Below are 21,173 nucleotides of genomic sequence, written 5' to 3' on the forward strand. Positions count from 1 at the left end.
GTAACGACATAACAAAAAATATTCAATGGTGATTCCACTTGGCCAGCCAGGCTCCTTGGGCCGTCCCTTCTTTTTCGATTTAAAGCTTTCGTGACTGCAGGGATTCATCTTCTTGGTTCTTTCGGTAAAGTTACGTAGAAGGGAAATACAAAATAATAACAATAAAACATTATAATTCATTTTATTATGTTTTATCTTTATTATTTTATTATTTCCCTTCTACGTGGCTTTCAGGCAAGAAGAGACGGTCACGTAGAAGGGAAATAATAAAATAAGAAAAATAAAACATAATAAATAATTTTATCATGTTTTATTTTTATTATTAATAAAATAATAAATAATAAAATAAAAATACATTTTTTATTCGGTAAAATTTTTAGTATTTTATTATTTCCCTTCTACGTGACCGTCCATTCTTGCCTGAAAGCCATACCATAATAAGGCTGGAGTTGGGCCAGTTCAGCACACTATTCATCGACCATTTGTTTCAATCGTGATCCATGGCATCGGCATTGATGGTTCTACAGGTTTAAATCCTAGGCTCTCAAATAATCCCCATTTCCTTTGACTGAAGACGCATTCATCACTGTTCAAACAACTGGAGATTCTACTGGTGGGTGAGTCCTAGGCTCTCAAAGAATCCCATGCGGACCAATGGTGAGTCCTATCTGATGATACTTTCCTTGGTGGAATCCTTATAAGAATCCCATGTGCGCGAGTAGAGATATTAGCAAGAGGAATATCCATAGATATAGATTGATTCCTAGGAGAATTGTGATTCCTGACAGGAATTCTGTACAGTGGAATTGCAAAGTACATGTACAATCCTTGCAGGAATCTCACAGCACTAATTCACATTCTGAGCAAGTAGCAAAGTTTGTGGCTGCATATATATATAAGAGCTAGGCAAGCAAAGCGGCTAGGGTTCATTGAGTGTCATCGAAATACAGCGGCTAAATTTATGGTATAATTTGCACATCCAACAGCAACTTAGATCAATGGACAAAGTGTTATTTTAGAGACAGCACTGCTATTCTGCCTTGGGTTCATGTTCCATAATAGTTTTTTTACACATTATTCCATTGTTTGTTTTGTTAGCCAAAACCTATTCTATGTTGTATACTTTAGATTATATGTATAAATGGATTGCTTTAAATGATAAAAGTGGGATGTTACATTCATAATGAAGAATAGAAATGGTATTTTTTTGTAATGACTGAGATACTACATTGAAGCTGCAATAATTAACTTTCTCAAGATTTCCCTTGTTCATTTTTTTTGTTCTTCTCCGCATGATTAATGCTGAAACATTTCACCGGCGCTATCCCTGTGAAGCGATAACCCTTGAGTGAAACAAGGCAAAGATGGCTGGGCTATTTACCCTGCTGCTCTTTGCATCTTCAATCAGTTTTTTTTTTATTCTAGCATCCATTCCTAAATGTTTACAACTCCATGATAATAACAACGGAGTGGCAGCCTAAAGGAGGAAATATGTCGAAAGGATATCCTCCTCAGAGACGGCATAATGAAACGAACTCACGTGCAGGAGCTAGATGGATTCCTGCATCGCAGGACCGTGAGAATGATAATGGTCTTAGGAGCCCTTCATCCAGCAGTGGATGAATCATGGCTGATGATGGTGTTTACAACTAGCGATGAGGTAATTTGTTTTGTGGGGAGGTCTCTTCATCCGCAAATGGATGAAGACACCTCCCCACGCCATATCGGTCATGGTATTTTTTTTTATTGTGACCGTACTTCACCCATTGCCACTGTGGGTTGGGGAGGGCGTTGCAGGACAGGGGCGGTGTAGACATCGTTCGCCACTGTTGTTTAGCCACGGCTGGGACTCTAACTCGGGTTGGTTAGTTTCATTGTGGAGCGCGAAACCTTTAATTCGTCACACAACGTAATCATTTGCGTTTTGTCACTTGTATTAGTAGACAAGCTGTGGCTGAACAATATAGTGTATGGATGGGGAAACTAAAAAATAAAATGTATAAATGCATTGCAGCCATGAAACAATGAACGTTGACCACAAATATGAGCACACATAAATGCTCATGTCCACATAGACATGCGCTACCATTGCTTATCGCAATGGTTTGCAAAATGCTTCAGATAACTGTTGATTGTAAAGCAATTGTGCATTGCGATAAAACTGTAATTACAAAAAAAATCAGACTACAATGCTGCACGTAGAGTCTTTAGTTAATTACCAGGAAGACGAAGGATGCTTGTTTATTTATTTATTTGTTGTTTCGCGTAAATGTTAAGTGTCGCGCACCAGCATTCGTAGATCCCATGTATGGATTGGGCAGGAGTGGTAATCAATTGTGCCCCATGCTCCACTGAACCAGGATTAAGGGGAAGCATTTCTCTGACATATCGCTCTCGTATAAATATATTTTTAAATAGCTTACTTTAATTGTGCTACTGTTTGCATAACATTTTCTATACCCACTCGACTCTGGGTTGTTTGTGTATGAAAGATGGGCTGTGCATTCGTTTACCTTTGCATAACCATGATTAATGTGCAGAAGCATTTTCAGCATCGCTTGTGGTCAGTCAACTGCAAATAATTAAATGCAGTAATAGGTTCTTTTGTGAAAATAGGATACCGAAATTTGCGTTTTTTTTATTTAAGTGGAATCTGGTGCTGGGTTTTGCGTGCATTTATTTCTAAATCCAACTGTTTGTGGATGGTTTATGCCATTTGGGCATGGAGTGGTTGGCAATGCAGAGGGTTAGCATACTGCACCATGCACCTGGCAACCCGAGTTATATTCCCAACCACGGCTAACATCATTTGGCGAGTGATATACACCCGAACCCACGTGACCATTCCCCACTGACCAGTGTGGTGAGGTGTAATCAAATAACTCCCATAACCAGGGGAGGTTTTTAAGCATCAGTGAATTGCCAAAGGTCTCTAAAGATTGCCAACCGCACCAGGTTTTGCAAGTACAATGTATGCATACATATCATGGGTTAATGCCATTCAACATCAAGAATACGTACTTAATTATGAGAGGGAATTCCAAAGCCAAGCAGTGCGAGTTGACGAGGCAGAGAGAGAAGTATATGTAATCTACTCTTTGGTTCTTTCGGTAAAGCCACATATAAAGAGAAAATAATAAATTAAATTAAATACTAGCATACGACGTTTCGATTGCAATACAAGCAATCATCATCAGGTATAAATTAAATAGAAACACAAATCTAGTATACTTAGAAATGTAATGTAATACAACAGAGAGTCGGATAACATAACAGTCAACAACCTACCTGGTTGATTACGTTCTTCCTGAGAATGCTAAATTTGAGAGAGAGATAAAACACAGAACCAGAGACATATAGACAGACATATAAGTAGAGACAGATATCACAGAGATACATTTCAACTCACGCTTATGCTTTCTTACACTGACAGTTACGAAATAAAACGAGGTTATTCCTTTGTTCTTGGTCCGTCTGTCGCTTAACGACAATTATACGTGGAGCCCCTTTGGGTTTTAAGATCACGTCCATTGTCGGTAACGACCATGGGCGGTCAAACGGACAAACGCGGCGGTCTAACGGACAAACGCGGCGGTCTAACGGACAAACGCGGCGGTCTAACGGACAAACGCGGCGGTCTAACGGACAAACGCGGCGGTCTAACGGACAAACGCGGGGTCTAACGGACAAACGCGGCGGTCTAACGGACAAACGCGGCGGTCTAACGGACAAACGCGGCGGTCTAACGGACAAACGCGGCGGTCTAACGGACAGACGCGGCGGTCTAACGGACAAACGCGGCGGTCTAACGGACAAACGCGGCGGTCTAACGGACAAACGCGGCGGTCTAACGGACAGACGCGGCGGTCTAACGGACAGACGCGGCGGTCTAACGGACAGACGCGGCGGTCTAACGGACAGACGCGGCGGTCTAACGGACAAACGCGGCGGTCTAACGGACAAACGCGGCGGTCTAACGGACAAACGCGGCGGTCTAACGGACAAACGCGGCGGTCTAACGGACAGACGCGGCGGTCTAACGGACAGACGCGGCGGTCTAACGGACAAACGCGGCGGTCTAACGGACAAACGCGGCGGTCTAACGGACAAACGCGGCAGTCTAACGGACAAACGCGCCGTTCGTCGCTGGCCATTATCGGCTCAGCACCGCCGAGTTCTATTTCAAGGACAGCATTACAACTGTCATGTGCGAGTGATTGTATAGATAATTAGAATTAAAACAAATAGGATGATTTAAATTTCGATTTAAAGCTTTCGTGACTGCAGGGATTCATCGTCTTGGTTCTTTCGGTAAAGTCACGTAGAAGGGAAATAATAAAATAATAAAAATAAAACTAATAAAATAATTCTCACGACGTCCTCAGGTGAAGACCAGGTCTGTCGGGAGGACAGCGTCTGAACATTCAGAAGACCAGGTCTGTCGGGGAGACAGCGTCTGAATGTCCAGACGCTGTCTCCCCGACAGACCTGGTCTTCACCTGAGGACGGCTGCTTGCGTTGTGGCCGAAACGTCGTGAGAATTATTTTATTATGTTTTATTTTTATTATTTTATTATTTCCCTTCTACGTGACTTTACCGAAAAAAACAAGATAATAGGATGATGTCAAACAGGATTTTCCTGTGTATTTTTCAAGTGTTATTTTAGCGTAAGTAAATGCTGTCTTCATAATGGCATTAAACATACCATATTTTTGTTGTAATGTAAAGCCGTTTGCTCATCCACTGCAGGATGAACGGCTCATGTCTCCTGGCATTGTGTCACACTCAAGAAGCTGCACAGATAGATATCAAAACAATCTAGTGTTCTTGTAATGCCATCCCCTGGATCACTAGCAGCCCAAAAACATTAATGTAGCATACATTGATTTCACATTGTAGTTAGGCTATTACCTTCAGACCCATATTTGTATTATTATTTTCAATTTATAATACATATATGATGTGAACCAATTAGCAACTAACATTTGGTCCACATCTGTTTTTAGATATATATATAGTATTCCCCACTACATTTAGTCTATTTGAAATGCCTTGCATCTCTAGAGACAAACATGTGTCATATCAACCAACGATCTGTGGCTTCAAGGAGCACACGTCCACATGTCAAACACACGGAGCCTTGGTGGCTGTCGGGGGCGAGGGGGTTAGGAAAGGCAGAAGAGTGATGCGGGGAACCAAAACCTTCCGAATCGCAGTCGATGCGCTGCGTTGCAGTCTTTGTTAAACTATCATCAGGGAAAACCCGAGCGATCAGTTACACGTTCAGGTTTGTGGTTTAACTAAATGTTGGTCAATGTCAGAGATGTGTGCGAAGACGAAAATAAGCGGACTGAGAAACGAATGCGACTCTTTGGAAACGGTCGCAGCGTGCAACAATTAATGCAGCAGGACAATGACAGGATATTTCGATAGTGATACAATTTGTTTTTCATAGTGAGTTCGCCAGTGCAAGATAAATCTTCTCTTCCAGCGTGGCTTACCATTTTATCCGTAGAAATAGGGTCATAAAATAGAGCCTATTCACATAAATCCAGAAGCCACGCTTCGCGATATACTCAATGGTCAGCCATTTATTATCGCTTGGACAAGATCTCAATAGTTTTTGTACAGGCCACGGGGTACTACAGAATGTCTATGTATATGGTTATCACCAGTACTGTATGTGGCTTGTGTATGCGTACAGAAAATAGCCACCATTCTTTACTAAGTAGTGGTGATGTCACCGCAGTGTTATGCCAGGCTAGGTCACACTTCGAGGCTGTGTGAAGGGTTTAATGTTCGCTGGCAGGAGGTTACATGACAGACCCAGTTGTTACGGGTTGACTGACTGAGGTGACTGGCAGATGCACCGCCAGCATTCCCAACTCTGCCACTTGCACTGTTTTAGCCACCGCTCCGCCCTTTGTTGCTGCTGGAAGGGTTGGCTGTCTCAATCTGCCGAGTTGTGTCGTTCACGAGCCTGCTCCACAGAGGCCGATGTTGACACCGCTGGTAACACGTCGTCGGAAAGTCCACTCAGCTCCAGGTCCTGCTGTACCACATCGTCATGCCCTCCCTAGCTTTTGTCACACTGATCTAGACCTCTCTATCCGGCCAAACAGAAGGCGGATGGAGGGGTCTAGGCAAAGTGGCTGGGCGTGTGGGCTACATGATACAGCCAACATACCCCTTACCTGCCAGGAGAGCCCAGAAAGGGGAAAACAAAGATGCACTCACGCGGTGTCCTGCCTTTGATTTACTCGCGTGAGTTATAACTAACATCAGTGGTGAGCAATATATAATAGTTCTGAGCCTCCGCTAGGTCAGCTCAGCCTAAAATGAGTACCTGGTAAACTGTGTACCCATCAGCAACCGGGGGAGAAAGCTGCCAGGTTTGGGTGCTGTCCACAGCACGCCCTTGTCCACCGTGCCAGCCTTTAATTGGTGCACGCTAACATCACTTGTCCCAGCTGTGTCTGTGGGCTAAATGGGGGATCTTTGCATTTTTGTGTGTGAGTACATTTGCTTGAGTATGTAAGTGATGAGGGCTGACAAGAGTGAACATATGGGATATGTTGAAAGGTGGATGTTGATTGTATAAATACTTTAGACATATTTTCCTTTGATTTACAACAATGCTATGTTGAAATGTTGAACTTATTTCACACTGCACGTAGCCAACCGTGCTCATTGGAGGTATGAATACGTGCCAGGCGGTTGGGAATGCGAATAGTCGTGGAAATACAATTGGGAGCAGGAACACTTTATTTAACAAGTGAGACATTTTAACTGCAGTAAGGAGAGATTTTTCATCGTTAGACTGAAATTCCCACCTTCGCCATCTGCTTGCAGAGAGAAAATGGGGTGGACGGTCATGTTTACAGATGCTGCATCTACAATCCGACACGCACAATGCATTTCATGCACCTGCCTATGGGTAACCATATGGATTTTCATTTTACAAAACTCAGCAGTCATACATAGAGTCAAATCTACGATCAAACACAATCCATTATGTACACCTGTCTGCAGATTAACATATGGATTAGCATTTTACAAAAGTCAGCAGTCATATACATATATATATAGCCCAATCCGATGCACACATTGCATTCTGCACATGTCTGCAGATAAAACACGTGGACCAGCATTTGTGTAAAAATGAGGTGCATGCCCCACCTCTTTCACAACCACTCCCTCCCCCCACCGCTGCCTCACCCACTGCATCGCAGGGTGCTTATATAAGCCCATTATGATGGGTGTGCACGATTTCAGACCGATCGTGAACTCTAATCTCCTTGCGTGCGGTAGAAGAAACGTCTCCCTTGTTGTTATATAAACGGCCGCTCCGGCCGACATTTGTATTCATTAGTTAACAACAACAAAAATTGTTACCGTGTCACCCAATTCAGTGTGATGCCCCTCTCCCCCACGCCAACACGCAATGATGGTACAGGGTGCGCTGAGAGACGGTGGACCGGTCACGTGGTCACTGGCGGAGACACGTGCCCCCCAATGATCCGATGGAAATCCATAATTTCGATCGGATCATTGGAGTTTATTAGTAATAAATCGGCATTTTGTGACCCCCACTGCCAACTGTGTAGCAAATTATTACGAGCCAGGGACTCTATGAGATGATAGGACAATAGTCCGTGTCCATAATTGGCAATAAGTAACCGCCGCACACGCGTCGAATAAAAAGCAAGGGTCAAGAGTCCTTACTAACAACTCCTATGCTGGAGGGGTTGCCCCCCCCCCCCCCTGGCTCCGCCAGTGCACGTGGTGTCGGCCGTTGGGCTCGTGGCTTCGTGGTTTGTTTCGGGGAAGGGTGGAATTGAGTCGATCATTCAATGGTTTTTTTTGTTTTTTTCCGCGGTCGGTTATTGAGCCGTTGAACCAACCACTATTACGTAAGCAAAGTCAGTGTTGAAAATAACACCGCTCCCCTTTCGGACGGTTCTACTTCACCCGCAACATTGCAGTGTGATGGAATCAAAAGCACTCGATGGTGAAAATTGGTGCAAGAGATGTGAAATAGAGCTTTATAGCTCATCGGATTCCTCCAGTATAAATACAGATTCTGATTCTTACCTGCTATGTAGATTTCAGACATAAGGACTTCAGACATAAGCATGTTAATACAGCTGAACAAATTACATGCCGCATATTGACATGTTAATATCGGCAACAATTAACTAAATACAGACTGCCTACTCATATTTGTGTTGGTGTGGCGGAGCATTCATCCAGCATTGAGTAGATAATGGCCGATAGTGACGATGATGTCTCATTTAAATTAGGGTGGGCGTCTTGCACTGCAGGAGATTGTTTAGTATTCGGATGACAAGCAGTAAAAATGTGACCTATAAATAAACACGATAACTATTTGACACAACAAATAGTTCTGGCTCAGTGGTTGCATATAATAACAATACAAAACTCGTTCTTGCAAAGTACACGCACTGAATTGTTATGTTTTTCATGTTCAGGCATGCATTACTGACGAGCAAAGGGGGCTTATTAATGGCTGTGTTTCACTTGCTGAACAATATTGGAGGTTTCTTTGTACCACAAATTAAAATGTCTCGGTCGTCAGAACCAAATACTGCAAACAGTTGAACCGTGTCATTTAACTGATTATTACACCAATTAAAGTGCGTTATATTGTTATTCTTGCCAGCAGTGCAAATTGTTACGTGGGCTCTGCGCTATCTTACAACAACAAACGAAACGGGTCAAAACCAAGTATGGAATCCTGTGGGAATGTACGGATAATAGGGGAATGTCAATTTGGCCAAATGAATTGGGTCTTTCCATGCAGAAAGCGTAGTAGGAATAACATTTCTGCAGCTTGTTCCATATTCACATTTAATAACTTAACTGCATTTTCGAAAGTGCTTCTACTCTGATAAAAAAAAAATAGTTTGTTCTGAGAACTTGATGTAGACTGGCAGGGAAGGGACATGCTAGCAGCAGCAGCAATCAACACATCTATCTAGCAATTCAGATTTTTTTAAGTGTTGCAAATGTGAATGTTGCCACTTATTCTCGTAGGTCTGAAAGCTTCTTGAAACTCCTTGAAACTCCTTTAATGTAGTGCTGCAACGCTGAACAATCACAGAGCACAACTTGGACACTCCGTAAAATGCAGGTTGCCTCCCTACCTTTCTGTATCACAATAGTATGTATCAATTGTGCTTTGAGATGAGGTTTGATTTTCTTCCAATGCTGGATGATGACTGCGACACACCGTTTACGGTCATGGGGATTTGTTAAGGTAGGTGTTCAGGAAAAGTTCACATTGCACTAACGACTGGTGTTAGTAATAGTGAAGAATCAAACGCAGTTGTCAGTGTATTAATAAAATAAATAGGTAATCAGTGGTTAAATTTCGATTTAAAGCTTTCGTGACTGCAGGGATTCATCTTCTTGGTTCTTTCGGTAAAGTCACGTAGAATGGAAATAATAAAATAATAAAAATAAAACATAAAATAATTCTCACGACATTTCGGCCACAACGCAAGCAGCCGTCCTCATGTGGAGAACAGGTCTGTCGAGAAGAACCAAGAAGAAGCAATCAGTGCTTCCCATATTTGTCTCCCCACATCACGCCTTCTTTTACGTAAGCCATCGGCTACATGGCCTGCTGAGAGTGTTAATTTATCAACAGCATTGGTTCATCTTCTTGGTTCTTTCGGTAAAGTCACGTAGAAGGGAAATAAAAAAATAAAAAAATAAACATAATAAAATACAATTCTCACGCATTGGTTCAATACAAGCAAATGCTGGGCTGGAATCAACTTTCATCGGCTCATCAGCATAGTCAAATGTAGATTTGAAGCTTTCGTGACTGCATGTCTTCAGCAGCGTCATGGTTATTTGAACCAAAGCTGGTGAACTGCCTGGTAATGGTGATTTCTTTCGGGCTGAGGTCATGATTTTTTTTTTCTTTCAAACAAGTGACAATGTTATATCTTACATTGGCAGATTTATAAAGAAATATGAATGAACGCAACTATTTTCAATATGAAAATGGCTAAGCACCATTATACCATAGAGAGCTTTGAAAAACAAGGAAGACAAGCCACGTATTATGATACATGTTAAGTCAAATTCTGGATTTGCGAGTTTGAAAACATTCAGAAACATAAACAATAAAATAATAATGTTTTATATTTTTATTATTTTATTGTTTCCCTTCTACGTGACTTTACCGAAAGAACCAAGAATATGAATCCCTGCAGTCACGAAAGCTTTAAATCAGAATTCAGAAACATGTTACTTATGTATTTATTACGAGGTCACAAGTCTTACTGCTGACCTTGATGAGCATGGTAAATGCATTCAATCAATATTTTAAATATTATAAGAGAAGTCTGTTTACATGAATCAGCATACTGGTTATATTTCGATTTCCATACATCAATTGATCATCCAATATTTATTTGTGTATAGCCCCTTTCACGAAAGGAAGTGCTTAACAGAAAGAAAAAAAATATTGTGATTAGGCACGTAACGATGCATTGATTCGGCATTTAAAATAGATTCTAGTGGTCATGATTCATGAACACTGAGAATAATGGGTTCGTTTGACCTCTGCAACCACAAGAGATGCTATTTTGTATACAAACATTTTTATTTTGATCATAATTGCTGAACACAGGGCCAAGGTGCCTAACATAGGCAATCGGCCAGCTCGAAGCATCACTAAGTCGTAACAAACAACAGTCACCACTTTTATTCATTTGCAAACTCATAAATGCTCGGTAAAAAAAATAATTATGAGAGGGAATTCCAAAGCCAAGCAGTGCGAGTTGACGAGGCAGAGAGAGACGTATATGTGATCTACTCTTTGGTTCTTTCGGTAAAGTCACGTATAAAGATAAAATAATAAATTAAATACTAGCATACGACGTTTCTATTGCAACACAAGCAATCGTCATCAGGTATAAATGAAATAGAAACACAAATCTAGTATACTTAGAAATGTAATGTAATACAACAGAGCATCGGATAACATAACAGTCAACACCCTACCTGGTTGATTACGTTCTTTCTGAGAATGCTAAATTTGAGAGAGAGATAAAACACAGAACCAGAGACATATAGACAGACATATAAGCAGACAGATATCACAGAGATACATAGAGAGAGAACAAACATAGGCACACAGAGGACACACAATTAACTCTGATGATGATTGCTTGTGTTGCAATCGAAACGTCGTATGCTAGTATTTAATTTATTATTTTTTCTTTATACGTGACTTTACCGAAAGAACCAAAGAGTAATTCCTGCAGTCACGAAAGCTCCAAATTAAGTTTTATATGTGACCTGCAGTGCGTGTGGTTGGTGGTTGAACGCAGTGCGGCTTGACGTGGGTTGATGGGGCAGAACCAACGGTAAAGTTCACATGAACAGTAACCAACAGCGATGGACGAGTGATAAGTAGGCGACTGACTGCCGGTGAGCGAGTGTCTGGAGTGAATCTCACGAGTGCTGAATCATCAATCAACCAGACCGCTTTCTATTGAATCATCCACTAGCGTTCACCACAATGTAAAAAAGAAATGATATGTTCTTGAAACGAATTGTGACCTTGACTGGTAACAATTAATCTAATCGCGAATGGGGCGAATATAATTCTGCAGGTCACTTTTTCACAAACAATAGCTGCTTCGGGATGTGCGTATTTTCTCAACTACACACGTACATACACAAGGTGGGGGTTTGTTACGATGCATTGATTTTTATTGATTTATAAGCTCGTATTTATGAAACAGTTTTTTTCGATACGTGTATGGAATGGGTTAATGTGGCTGTTACATTCACTGAAACGGTCTTATTTTTAGGAATCAATTCTCAAAAGGTAATGCAACTAATTCATTAATTCAAGGGCTGGTGGTGAATTGCTGCATCCACGTGTTACATTTACGCTAACATTTCTCTTTGCAAAACATTCCATGAGCTGATTATCCTGCATTTAATCAAATATGTCAAGTCGTATTTGTTGTGAGTAAGTGCATTGCTCGTTTTTTTGCTTTGTTTTAATGATGGTACGCATTGAAAAGACATACCTTCTTGAATTTGATAAAATTACAATGCGTTTCCTTTATTAGTACTCAGGTCATGTACGTGTGGACAGTCTTATTCGTAATTAAGCAATAACACATCTTTTAAGGTCAAAACTAGCTTTTTTTGGTCAACACATTACAAATCTACTCGATAAATAGATTGCTAAACATATCCACTGTAGCCGATTCCAGTTATAAAATGGATATGCAGAGCCAAGATCTGTAAAATGAGTAAATTGAAAGTTGCAGCCCTGCAATTTATTGCTCACACCATTGCTGGTGGAAGAGCCCCTAGAAAGCACCACAGAAGCTATGTTGGCCTACTCCTCCATGCTAGTCAATATTTGGCGAGATGATATACAGGAGATCGTGGGTCTGGAGTTTGCGCGTTCTCCCCGTGGTCGCGAGGATTTTCTCCTCGGGTCCTCCGGTTTATTTGGCTGCTAAAATTTTCCACATTTTGACTTAAGACTTTCGTGACTGCAGGAATTCACATTCTTGGTTCTTTCGGTAAAGTCACGTAGAAATCATCGAAACTAACGAGCAAATCACCTGGGGACAGTGAGACGTCTTTAATTGACGAAACCAGGTGATTTTCTCGTTAGTTTTGATGACTTCTATCTACGTGACTTTACCGAAAGAACCAGGAAAATAATTTTCCACGTGATAAGTCCCTTCATTGATCTATCATCTGTGGCCAGGCCGCTTCTGAAAAAGAGCTTTATAGTTCACCGTATGTATTCATATTCTTAGGTTTTTGGTAAAGTCACGTAGGTAAAAAAATTTAATTAATAAAAGTAAAATAAAATAAAAATCACGACGTTTCGGAGGCAACACAAGCTTCCGTCTTCAGGTGGAACCGTCACAGCACAACAGCTTTTTTTTTTTACTTGATACAGCGAGCGTGCTGTGACGGTTCCACCTGAAGACGGAAGCTTGTGTTGCCTCCGAAACGTTGTGATTTTTATTTTGTTTTACTTTTATTAATTTTAATTTTTTACCTACGTGACTTTACCGAAAACCTAAGAATATGAATACTTGCAGTCACGAAAGCTTCAAATCTAGAATCACCGTATGTATGTTGAATTTATTTTGCACCGTACGTAGCCAATCGTGCTAATCGGAGGTGCAGTTGGCCTTACCTGTTAAAATAAAAAAGTGAGTTCGTCTTGTCAGAGGTGGGAGTACTCACACTCTGCCCCATCACATGCAATCTGTTAATTGACTTAATCTTGCTGAACCTAGTTATGCTGCTGGGATGACTGAGGCGGCAGAGGATTTTAGAAATTTGCATCGTTGTTTCAACTGCCTCACAACCCGGGAGATCAAACCTCTGCGACCCCTCGGTTGCAAGTTCAGAATGCTGATTATTACAATCACTCTAGCATCCCAGATCTGTATAAAGTGTTTATTGCGAACAGCCTAACTTGTGTTGTTGTTTTCTTTTTTGTTGTTGCAGTGAACTGTTTACAAGACATTATACAGAGACCCATTACTCTGACAATGGAACCCTCATAGAAGAATCGCCAAATTACGCGGTAAGTGCAATGCGATATCAATAGCAAACAACTGTCATTTATTCGGCGCTAAAATCGAGCAAATCAAAAAGTCTCGAAGCGCCGCACAGTCACGAGAGTGGGACTTGGACACGGGGCTGGGGGAAAGGGGTGGCCAGAGAGGGTTTAAAGCACGGTCAACGTAAGCTACGCATTAAGATGATTTGAAGGAGGGAAAGTGAGGAGGGCGAGCAAGGGGAGAGCTGAGGATGAGTGGGGAGTGAGTGCACTTGGCATGGTTTGGAGTAAATCACTCAAGGTGTGGGGGCCAGTGGGGGAGGCAGGATCATGGTAATATTTGTTCATTTTCACAAATATTTGTGTTAATATTCATAAATAAATAGTGTCTATTATTTTTTTTTTGGGGGGGGGGGGGTTAGGGGGTTCATTACAGTTGTATATGTTTTAAATAAAATATAGACTTTTAGTACACACTCATTAAAATACGATAATAATACTAATATAGAGTTCTTGATCAATTAACTGCTGGATCAAAGTCTCCCCATCCCCTGCAGTGTTGGTCATGAGGGTTGTTTGACCATACGTCACCGCACTGGTCTACGCGGGTTGGTGAAGAAAGTTGCAATCAGGATATTATTCGCCATCCATTGTCCGTGACTGGGAATCAACCGCGGATTGCTGGGTTGAGAGCACAGTGTGCTACCAAACCCCCACTTTCATGAATGATATTGTAATCAAATAGTTGGCATTGAACATATTTGTGTTTAGATGAATCTAAATCTTTATTGAATGTCTTTCTTTGTGGGACGTATTCATGGATCCAATTAAGTATACTGTATGCATTTTTCTGCTGACATAATTGTAGCATATTCAGCCTTTTATTGCTGCCATTTTCACTAAATTTACAGAGAGAATTCCTTCAAATATTCTAGCATACCCCATGCAGAATTCCAGTCGTGTAGTTTAAATATTATGTTCTTTTTCATAGCGAATCCTTTCAGCGCAGTGGCACCCCTCCAAGGCACTATCCCCCACCCACACGAATGGGCACACCACCGACCGACCGATCATGCGTGGTGGGATAAAGTGTGGGCATGCAAGAGTAGGCCCAAATACCCTCGAGAGGGGCTTTCCAGAGCTGTTTCCAGTGGAGGCCCCTTTCTTGCCAACAGCGGGTGCGAGCGAGCAATTGCAGTGCTGCACCTTCACCTTATACCATTTATTATGTTATTATCTCCAATAGGGTTCAGGTTCACTATGGGGACCTCATTTGCCAGTAAAAATATGATAATTGGTTCTTTACCCTTCTATCTGGCAACAAAACTGACACCTTTTTGCAAGGAGTCATGTTTGCATAGACCGCAATACCTGCAGTCATAATACAAACAAAAGAACATAACTCTGATAATCAGGGACAGTGCACATTATCAGAGTTATGTTCTTTTGTTTGTATTATGACTGCAGGTATTGCGGTCTATGCAAACATGACTCCTTGCAAAAAGGTGTCAGTTTTGTTGCCAGATAGAAGGGTAAAGAACCAATTATCAGGGTTCAGGTTAATTCACTCTCATTGTCCCTTCACACACTCATTATTATCCTTGTCCCATTTTACGTATTATATATATTTTTTTAAAAATACACATACAAAAACTAAAATTGTCTGACAGCTGCAGCCACTTGTCACAGATTTGATATGTTTTTGGCAGCAGAAAGACCTGGGGTTCGTTCCATTGGAAGCACAACTCATCTCCCCAGAATCCTAATTGGCCAGCTGCACTCTCTGCGTCAACACGATGTGTTGGAGCGGCAGGGTGGTACCGTGGTAACACTTTGTGCCTCGCAGCGGTCCAGGGACCGATTTCGTGGAAGACAATTTTTTCACGGAACGGGGGGGGGGGGGGGGTCATCATTGGGTCTTTCCCCCTTTTCAAAGAAGCTCTCCAGCGACGTTTGTGTTGTACTCATTTTGGCTAGGGGGCTAGAGCTTGTGGGCTTACCAACACTGTGACTGAGACAAGTGCGTAGTGCGGGAAAGAGGCGCGGACGGACGTGGTAAATAAAATCATAGGCGGGCCACGCGGTGACTTACCGCTAGGCCTCGGCAATGTAAGGTGAAAGTGTAAAAACAACGAGCCTACCTTTACCCTACCTTTTACCTTACCACAATACATTCACTCCACCCTACCTTTTACCCTTTAGCAGGTAGGGTAAAAGGTCAAAAGCAACGAGCCTACCTTTTACCCTACCCTTTACCCTACCTTTTACCCTACCCTTTACCCTTACCCCTTGGCATGTCGACACCTTTACCCTTTTACCCGGTAAAAAGAGTACAATTACCTTATCTTGCCGAGGCCTACTCACCGCTCACCTCCTGCAGTGCGGCCCGGTTCCTAACAGGGCGCGGACCGGTACCGGTCAGCGGCCCGGGGGTTGGACACCCCTGGTTTAGAGCATGTTCTCTCTCTATGATGCATTGGTTTTCCCCAGGTCCTTCAGTGACCTCCCACGGCTAAAATGTAACCGTACAATGTTTAAATGGTATTGGCCATGCATCTGAATGCTGAAAAGTTGCCCACAAATTAGTCTGTTTGGGATTATGACTTGCAACTTTGTCCCCTACTGCAAAAACACTCGGCATGAACCTTGTGAAAAAGTCTTGTGAAAAAGTCTTGAGACTCAGTGTTGCATTTATCGGGTAAGCCAACAGCGAGAAGATTCAACAATATTCACAAATCGTGCAGTACACTCAAATGCATATGTATACATTGTCACTAATCTCTCTCTATCAATGACAGTAACTCCGTTTCCTCGCTGTATTAAAATAAAACAAATGCAGCCGCTCTGATTGTTTATTGATTATATAATTCACTTGTTCATCAATTTGCCGCTTTAGTCTCTGATTTTCACATTACCGTGATGTTCTCAAAATGGGAAGGAAACAAAAACGAGTTCTTTTTTTCTTGTTCTTTCGTTGTTTTTTTTTTAACCTGTCCAATGTCGCCCCGCGTTAGGACCACTGCTACTACCACGGCCACGTCGACGGGCACGCGGACTCCGCCGTCTCCCTCAGCACGTGCTCTGGGCTCAGGTAGGAGGAGGGTTGAAGAGGAGAAGGAGGGGGGGAGGGGGGCACTGGTCGTGCACCCCAAAGCGCGAAGGGAATGCGGCGTGCTAAAGGGTTTCGCGAGGCGCCGGTGTTTGGCTGCAAGATTGAGCCCCCACCCCAGCGCCACGAACCGTTTTCCTCGCAATTTAATGAGAGGGGATGAGTGAAAGGGTAGAAAAGGGGGTCAGGTGGGGGGTGCGGTGGGGGTGTTGGGAGTCAGGGGAGTGTTGAGGTGTTAATAAGCTTGGTTGCCTTCTGGCTCGCGAGCATAATGTTAAGGGTGTCAAAGGCTGCACATGTGTTTCAGGCCCTAACAATGCTGTTAACGCCCTAAGCAAACTAACTGATTTCACCCTTCGTCCTGAGCCTCTCTTCAAATGCTCCAATACTCCCTGCGACAGCCTCTGTTCACGATTCCTCTCGGTCATCAAGGTGCTTGTTATCCTTTTCATGCAAATGTCATTTGGCTACCTGTAGTGATTTGATTAAAATGTTCTTCTCGCAGAAGGGGGCTGACTTTGCTGAAAGAAATAAAAAAGGGAGCATTGCATTTAAAAGCAGATGATTACTTGAGATTTTTTTTAGGTTGCACCAGAGAGAGAGAGAGAGTTCATTTTGAGACAGCAATGGAGGGCACAATCGGTCAGTTTGAATGTTCCAGAGTGTGCCCATTTCATGGCAAATTAAACAACGATTGTAGAAATATAATATGTTCAATTATCCATATTGGCCACAGCAGATGGGTCCAGTCGATCTTACATCAATCACATTGCCTGGCACTTTGGAGTTTCAAGTAGATCTTTACATTTGCGGAATAAAAAAAGTGAAACTGATGAACTACCACTACCACTGCATTCATTCAGAGCCACTAATTTATACTCAAGCGTTTAGTTTGTTGTGTGTTTCACTGCCTCCCTTGTGTTGCGGGTTTTCTTTCTGTTATGAGTTTTAAAAAAATGAAAAATTGCAATAACATGGCCGTGTTATGTGAAAATGCAATTCACTGTACACAGCTGCACGGAATCTGAGATGTTAAAGCTGTCGCATTGCTTATGAGACCGCACTGATCTCCCTTGGCTTGTGTGCTGCATGTCAGTTAGTGCGCTGCACCTGCAGCTCTGTTGTTGGAGACAAAACATCTGGTTTTACCGCATGAAAGCAAGGCCCTCGAACGCTTGGGATTACGCTTAACTATTAGCAGCCCTTACAGATGATCATAAGCAACGTAATCTTCATTATGTGTTGGAGTATTATATCAATACTGGTGGGATAAGTTTTGGGTTGAAAAATGTTGGATTTTGGGATAATTTTTACAACGTGAAAAAGTTTGCGGGTCTTGGCGACAACAAAACTGACGTCACACCCCCATGCCACGTGACAAAAACAGGTAAGTGACGTAATGTGACATCGTTTCCAGTGATGTCATACTTTCTTATCAATCTTTAAGAAAAAAAAATTCAAATCGTCTCAAATTTCATATCCGGACCCAATTTTAGATGTTTCTTTCCCAGAAAATTGGGAACATACTGTATACAGAAGTAACAAGAAGTTGTCTTGATGTTTGGAGTATGGTTCTAAACATACTGCAATACTTGATTTTAACACCTATTATTTTATCATCCACACTAATTATTGTATCATAACCCCTGTCACTGGTTTATCGAATATGATTACAGGATATAATATGTACACAAAGATAAGTGAGTTTGAGCAATGGGCCTGTTTCATTGTCAGTCTCGTATTATCATTCTCAACATGTTTTGATTGCCATGTGCGTGCATAACAAGAGCAATGGTGTGGTAAGGTTTCCATAAAGGCCCTAACTCAACATCAGCTATGGTCAATCCACTTCTCGATGAAGGCCTCCCCAAGTTGCCACGTCACCTTCCGTGATTCTGCGATGCAGTGATAGACCCAGCACCTGCACATGACCTAATTTCATCTCTCCATCTCTTGGGAAGACATTCCTTTCAGATGCATTCCATCTGTGTAATTCAAGATGAAAATTTGAAATTATTCATGCACCATTTCCCTTCTTCGTAGTTTAAAAGGAGTGATTGTGTAATTAGTACACTATCGAAAGGAAGAGATTCATTTATAAGTACTCTATACAGACAAAGACAAAGATCCCCCTTATAGCCTGAAACAGACTGTTGCAAGCACCTATAAAGGCCGACATGGCACACGAGGGGGTGGGTTGCCAACACCGCGCCCGGCCGCCTTTGCTTCCCCAGTGACGATGTTTGCACACTGCACCAGGTACTCATATAAGGCTTAGTGGACCTAGGGGAGGCCCATGACCTTTTCAGATAATCGACACTGGTATTGACCACGAGTGGGAATCGAATTCGGGTCGCCGGGTTCCTAGCGCAGTGCGCTAACCACTACACTACCGCTCCCCATACTCTACACAGAATACACACACACACGTACATGTACACGACGCATCGTATGTGTAAAACTGCACTTGATAGCTTGAAATAGATTGCCAGAGTTTAATTATTTCATTCATTGATTTTGCATTCATTATTTCCTGCGTTGCATTGATCAGCCCATAATGTGTCTAACGCTGCTTAGACAAAAAGACCTCGCTGGGCCAGTGTTTGCTACAAAGGCTGGCCAGAGTCGTATAGTTAGAGGGGGAAGAAATGGCACTCTTGATTGGCTTATTGTGCTCTTTCCCACTGTGAGAAAAGGCAGATTTGAACAAGCTACTCCAACACTTCCATTGAGTCTTGTATTGTCAATTATACCCATGTGTGTGTGGCAGTGGCAGTGTACGTCTGAACACCTGGGGTGCCATGGTAGCTCATGCACACGGTGGCGAGATGTTGACTACCTCGCCTGGTATACAGGAGCGCGTGGGTTTGATCCAAACCCTGGCGCATATATATTTGGAGTTTGCATGTTCTCCCCCGTGGTTGCGTGGATTTTTTGTTATCCAGGTCCTCCGGTTTTTCCCTCCGCATTTAGAAACGACATCACGCGTTTAGAGCAGGAGTCGGCAAACTGCAGCAGCTCCGGAGCCACATGCAGCTCTTTAAGGACTGTTACGTGACGTTATTTATTAAGGACCACTGTTTTGTATTAACATGCATTGCGGGTCTTGAAATATTGAGTTTTTTTTTTATAGAATTCTAAAAAAAAGTGTCTCTTCTTGTTATGTTGGTTGCTGACCCCTGATTTAGAGCATTTGGCCGTTATAAATGTCAAAATGTGAGACTTTGTGTGAATGGCGCTATATAAAAATGAGTTTTACTTACACTTTGTTGAGCTCTCATTTGTGGCCAGGTTGCTTCTCAACAAGAGCTATATAGCTTAGTGCGCCTTACCTGTTCAACTTGCCGTGTTAGATTCAATAATGCAGTGGTTATAAAGCAGTGGGTTTGGTGTTACTTAACTTGTTGTGAGAAAAACACACATACTGTATATGATTTTGACAATCAGCATACATTCGATCTATCCGATTACATTTCACGATAGCCGATTACAGAATCGTACACGCCATCTTTGTTCATCAGTGGTTATAAGAATCATAAAAATAACTCATTATAATCAAAGAGTGAAGCCTTGAAATTAGAGGGACTGTCATTAATTTGGGGGCTGGGTGACAGGAAATGATGCAAGATTATATTAGGAAACTGCTTAAAAATGCACCTCAATGTAATTTAGAATATCATTGTAGAGGGTTATATTTTCCTATAAATTGCATTTGTGGCCTCCATAGTTTATTTTGGTACGAATCTAAAGTCCAATTAAGAACATGGCTGAATCAAAATGGTTGGCAATCTCTGGATCAGTACTGTACATATTATGTGTTATTATAAAACCTCAACTTAATTTAAAATACATACATTTGAGTAGATAAGTTTCAGTAACATTGTTGATCATTATTTATGGCGTGATGTCAATCCACTCATGGATGAATGCCTCCCTATGTCGTGTTGGTCACGGGGGCTGTTTGACCATACTTCACCACACTGGTCATTATTGATTAGTAAAGTTGGGGTGGTGGGGGGGGGACCCAGCACCGGTTCAGATTGCACTCTCTGCTGATGTTAGCTGTTTGCTGGGAATAGAACTCGGGTCACGAAGTTCAGCACACAGTTTTCAAACCATTCCACCAGCACTCCCCTGCCCATCATATTCATGAGAAAATATGTTTAAAAGATAAAGTGCAGTACTCCTTCAAAATGAATATATGAAATGTATAATGCTTTTTCAGTCTGATAAGATACATGTGTTTCATATTTCTGACTGCATTACGATGAGATATTTCTTCTAAATAGGCCGCGTGTGTGGGGCACATACTTGCAAGTTGAAATATACTTTTGTTTCTGGCACAGAAACCTATAATCATTTGCATAATGATCTCATGTCATTCTGTTTTATACTTCCAAACATATAACAGCATATATTTGTGTATATATGCCTATCCGTTTGACAGAAGTCTTTATTTATCCGGAAGAGAT

The 21,173-nt window shown here is 42.0% G+C and overlaps 1 protein-coding gene across 2 annotated transcripts in view; it reads left to right on the plus strand.

Annotated features, from left to right (window-relative positions):
* LOC133345552 (disintegrin and metalloproteinase domain-containing protein 12-like) overlaps positions 1-21,173 on the plus strand; it is a 158,691-nt gene that overhangs the window by 49,310 nt on the left and 88,208 nt on the right. For both annotated transcript variants that reach the window (XM_061556434.1, XM_061556433.1), the window contains exons 4-5: positions 13,538-13,616; positions 16,607-16,683. In XM_061556434.1, the coding sequence (XP_061412418.1) occupies positions 13,538-13,616; positions 16,607-16,683 (156 nt within the window). The remainder of the gene's footprint in view (positions 1-13,537; positions 13,617-16,606; positions 16,684-21,173) is intronic.

Source organism: Lethenteron reissneri, chromosome 22, assembly GCF_015708825.2.
Source record: "Lethenteron reissneri isolate LAM-NWPU_2019-01 chromosome 22, ASM1570882v1, whole genome shotgun sequence".
NCBI classification, from domain to species: Eukaryota; Metazoa; Chordata; class Hyperoartia; order Petromyzontiformes; family Petromyzontidae; genus Lethenteron; species Lethenteron reissneri.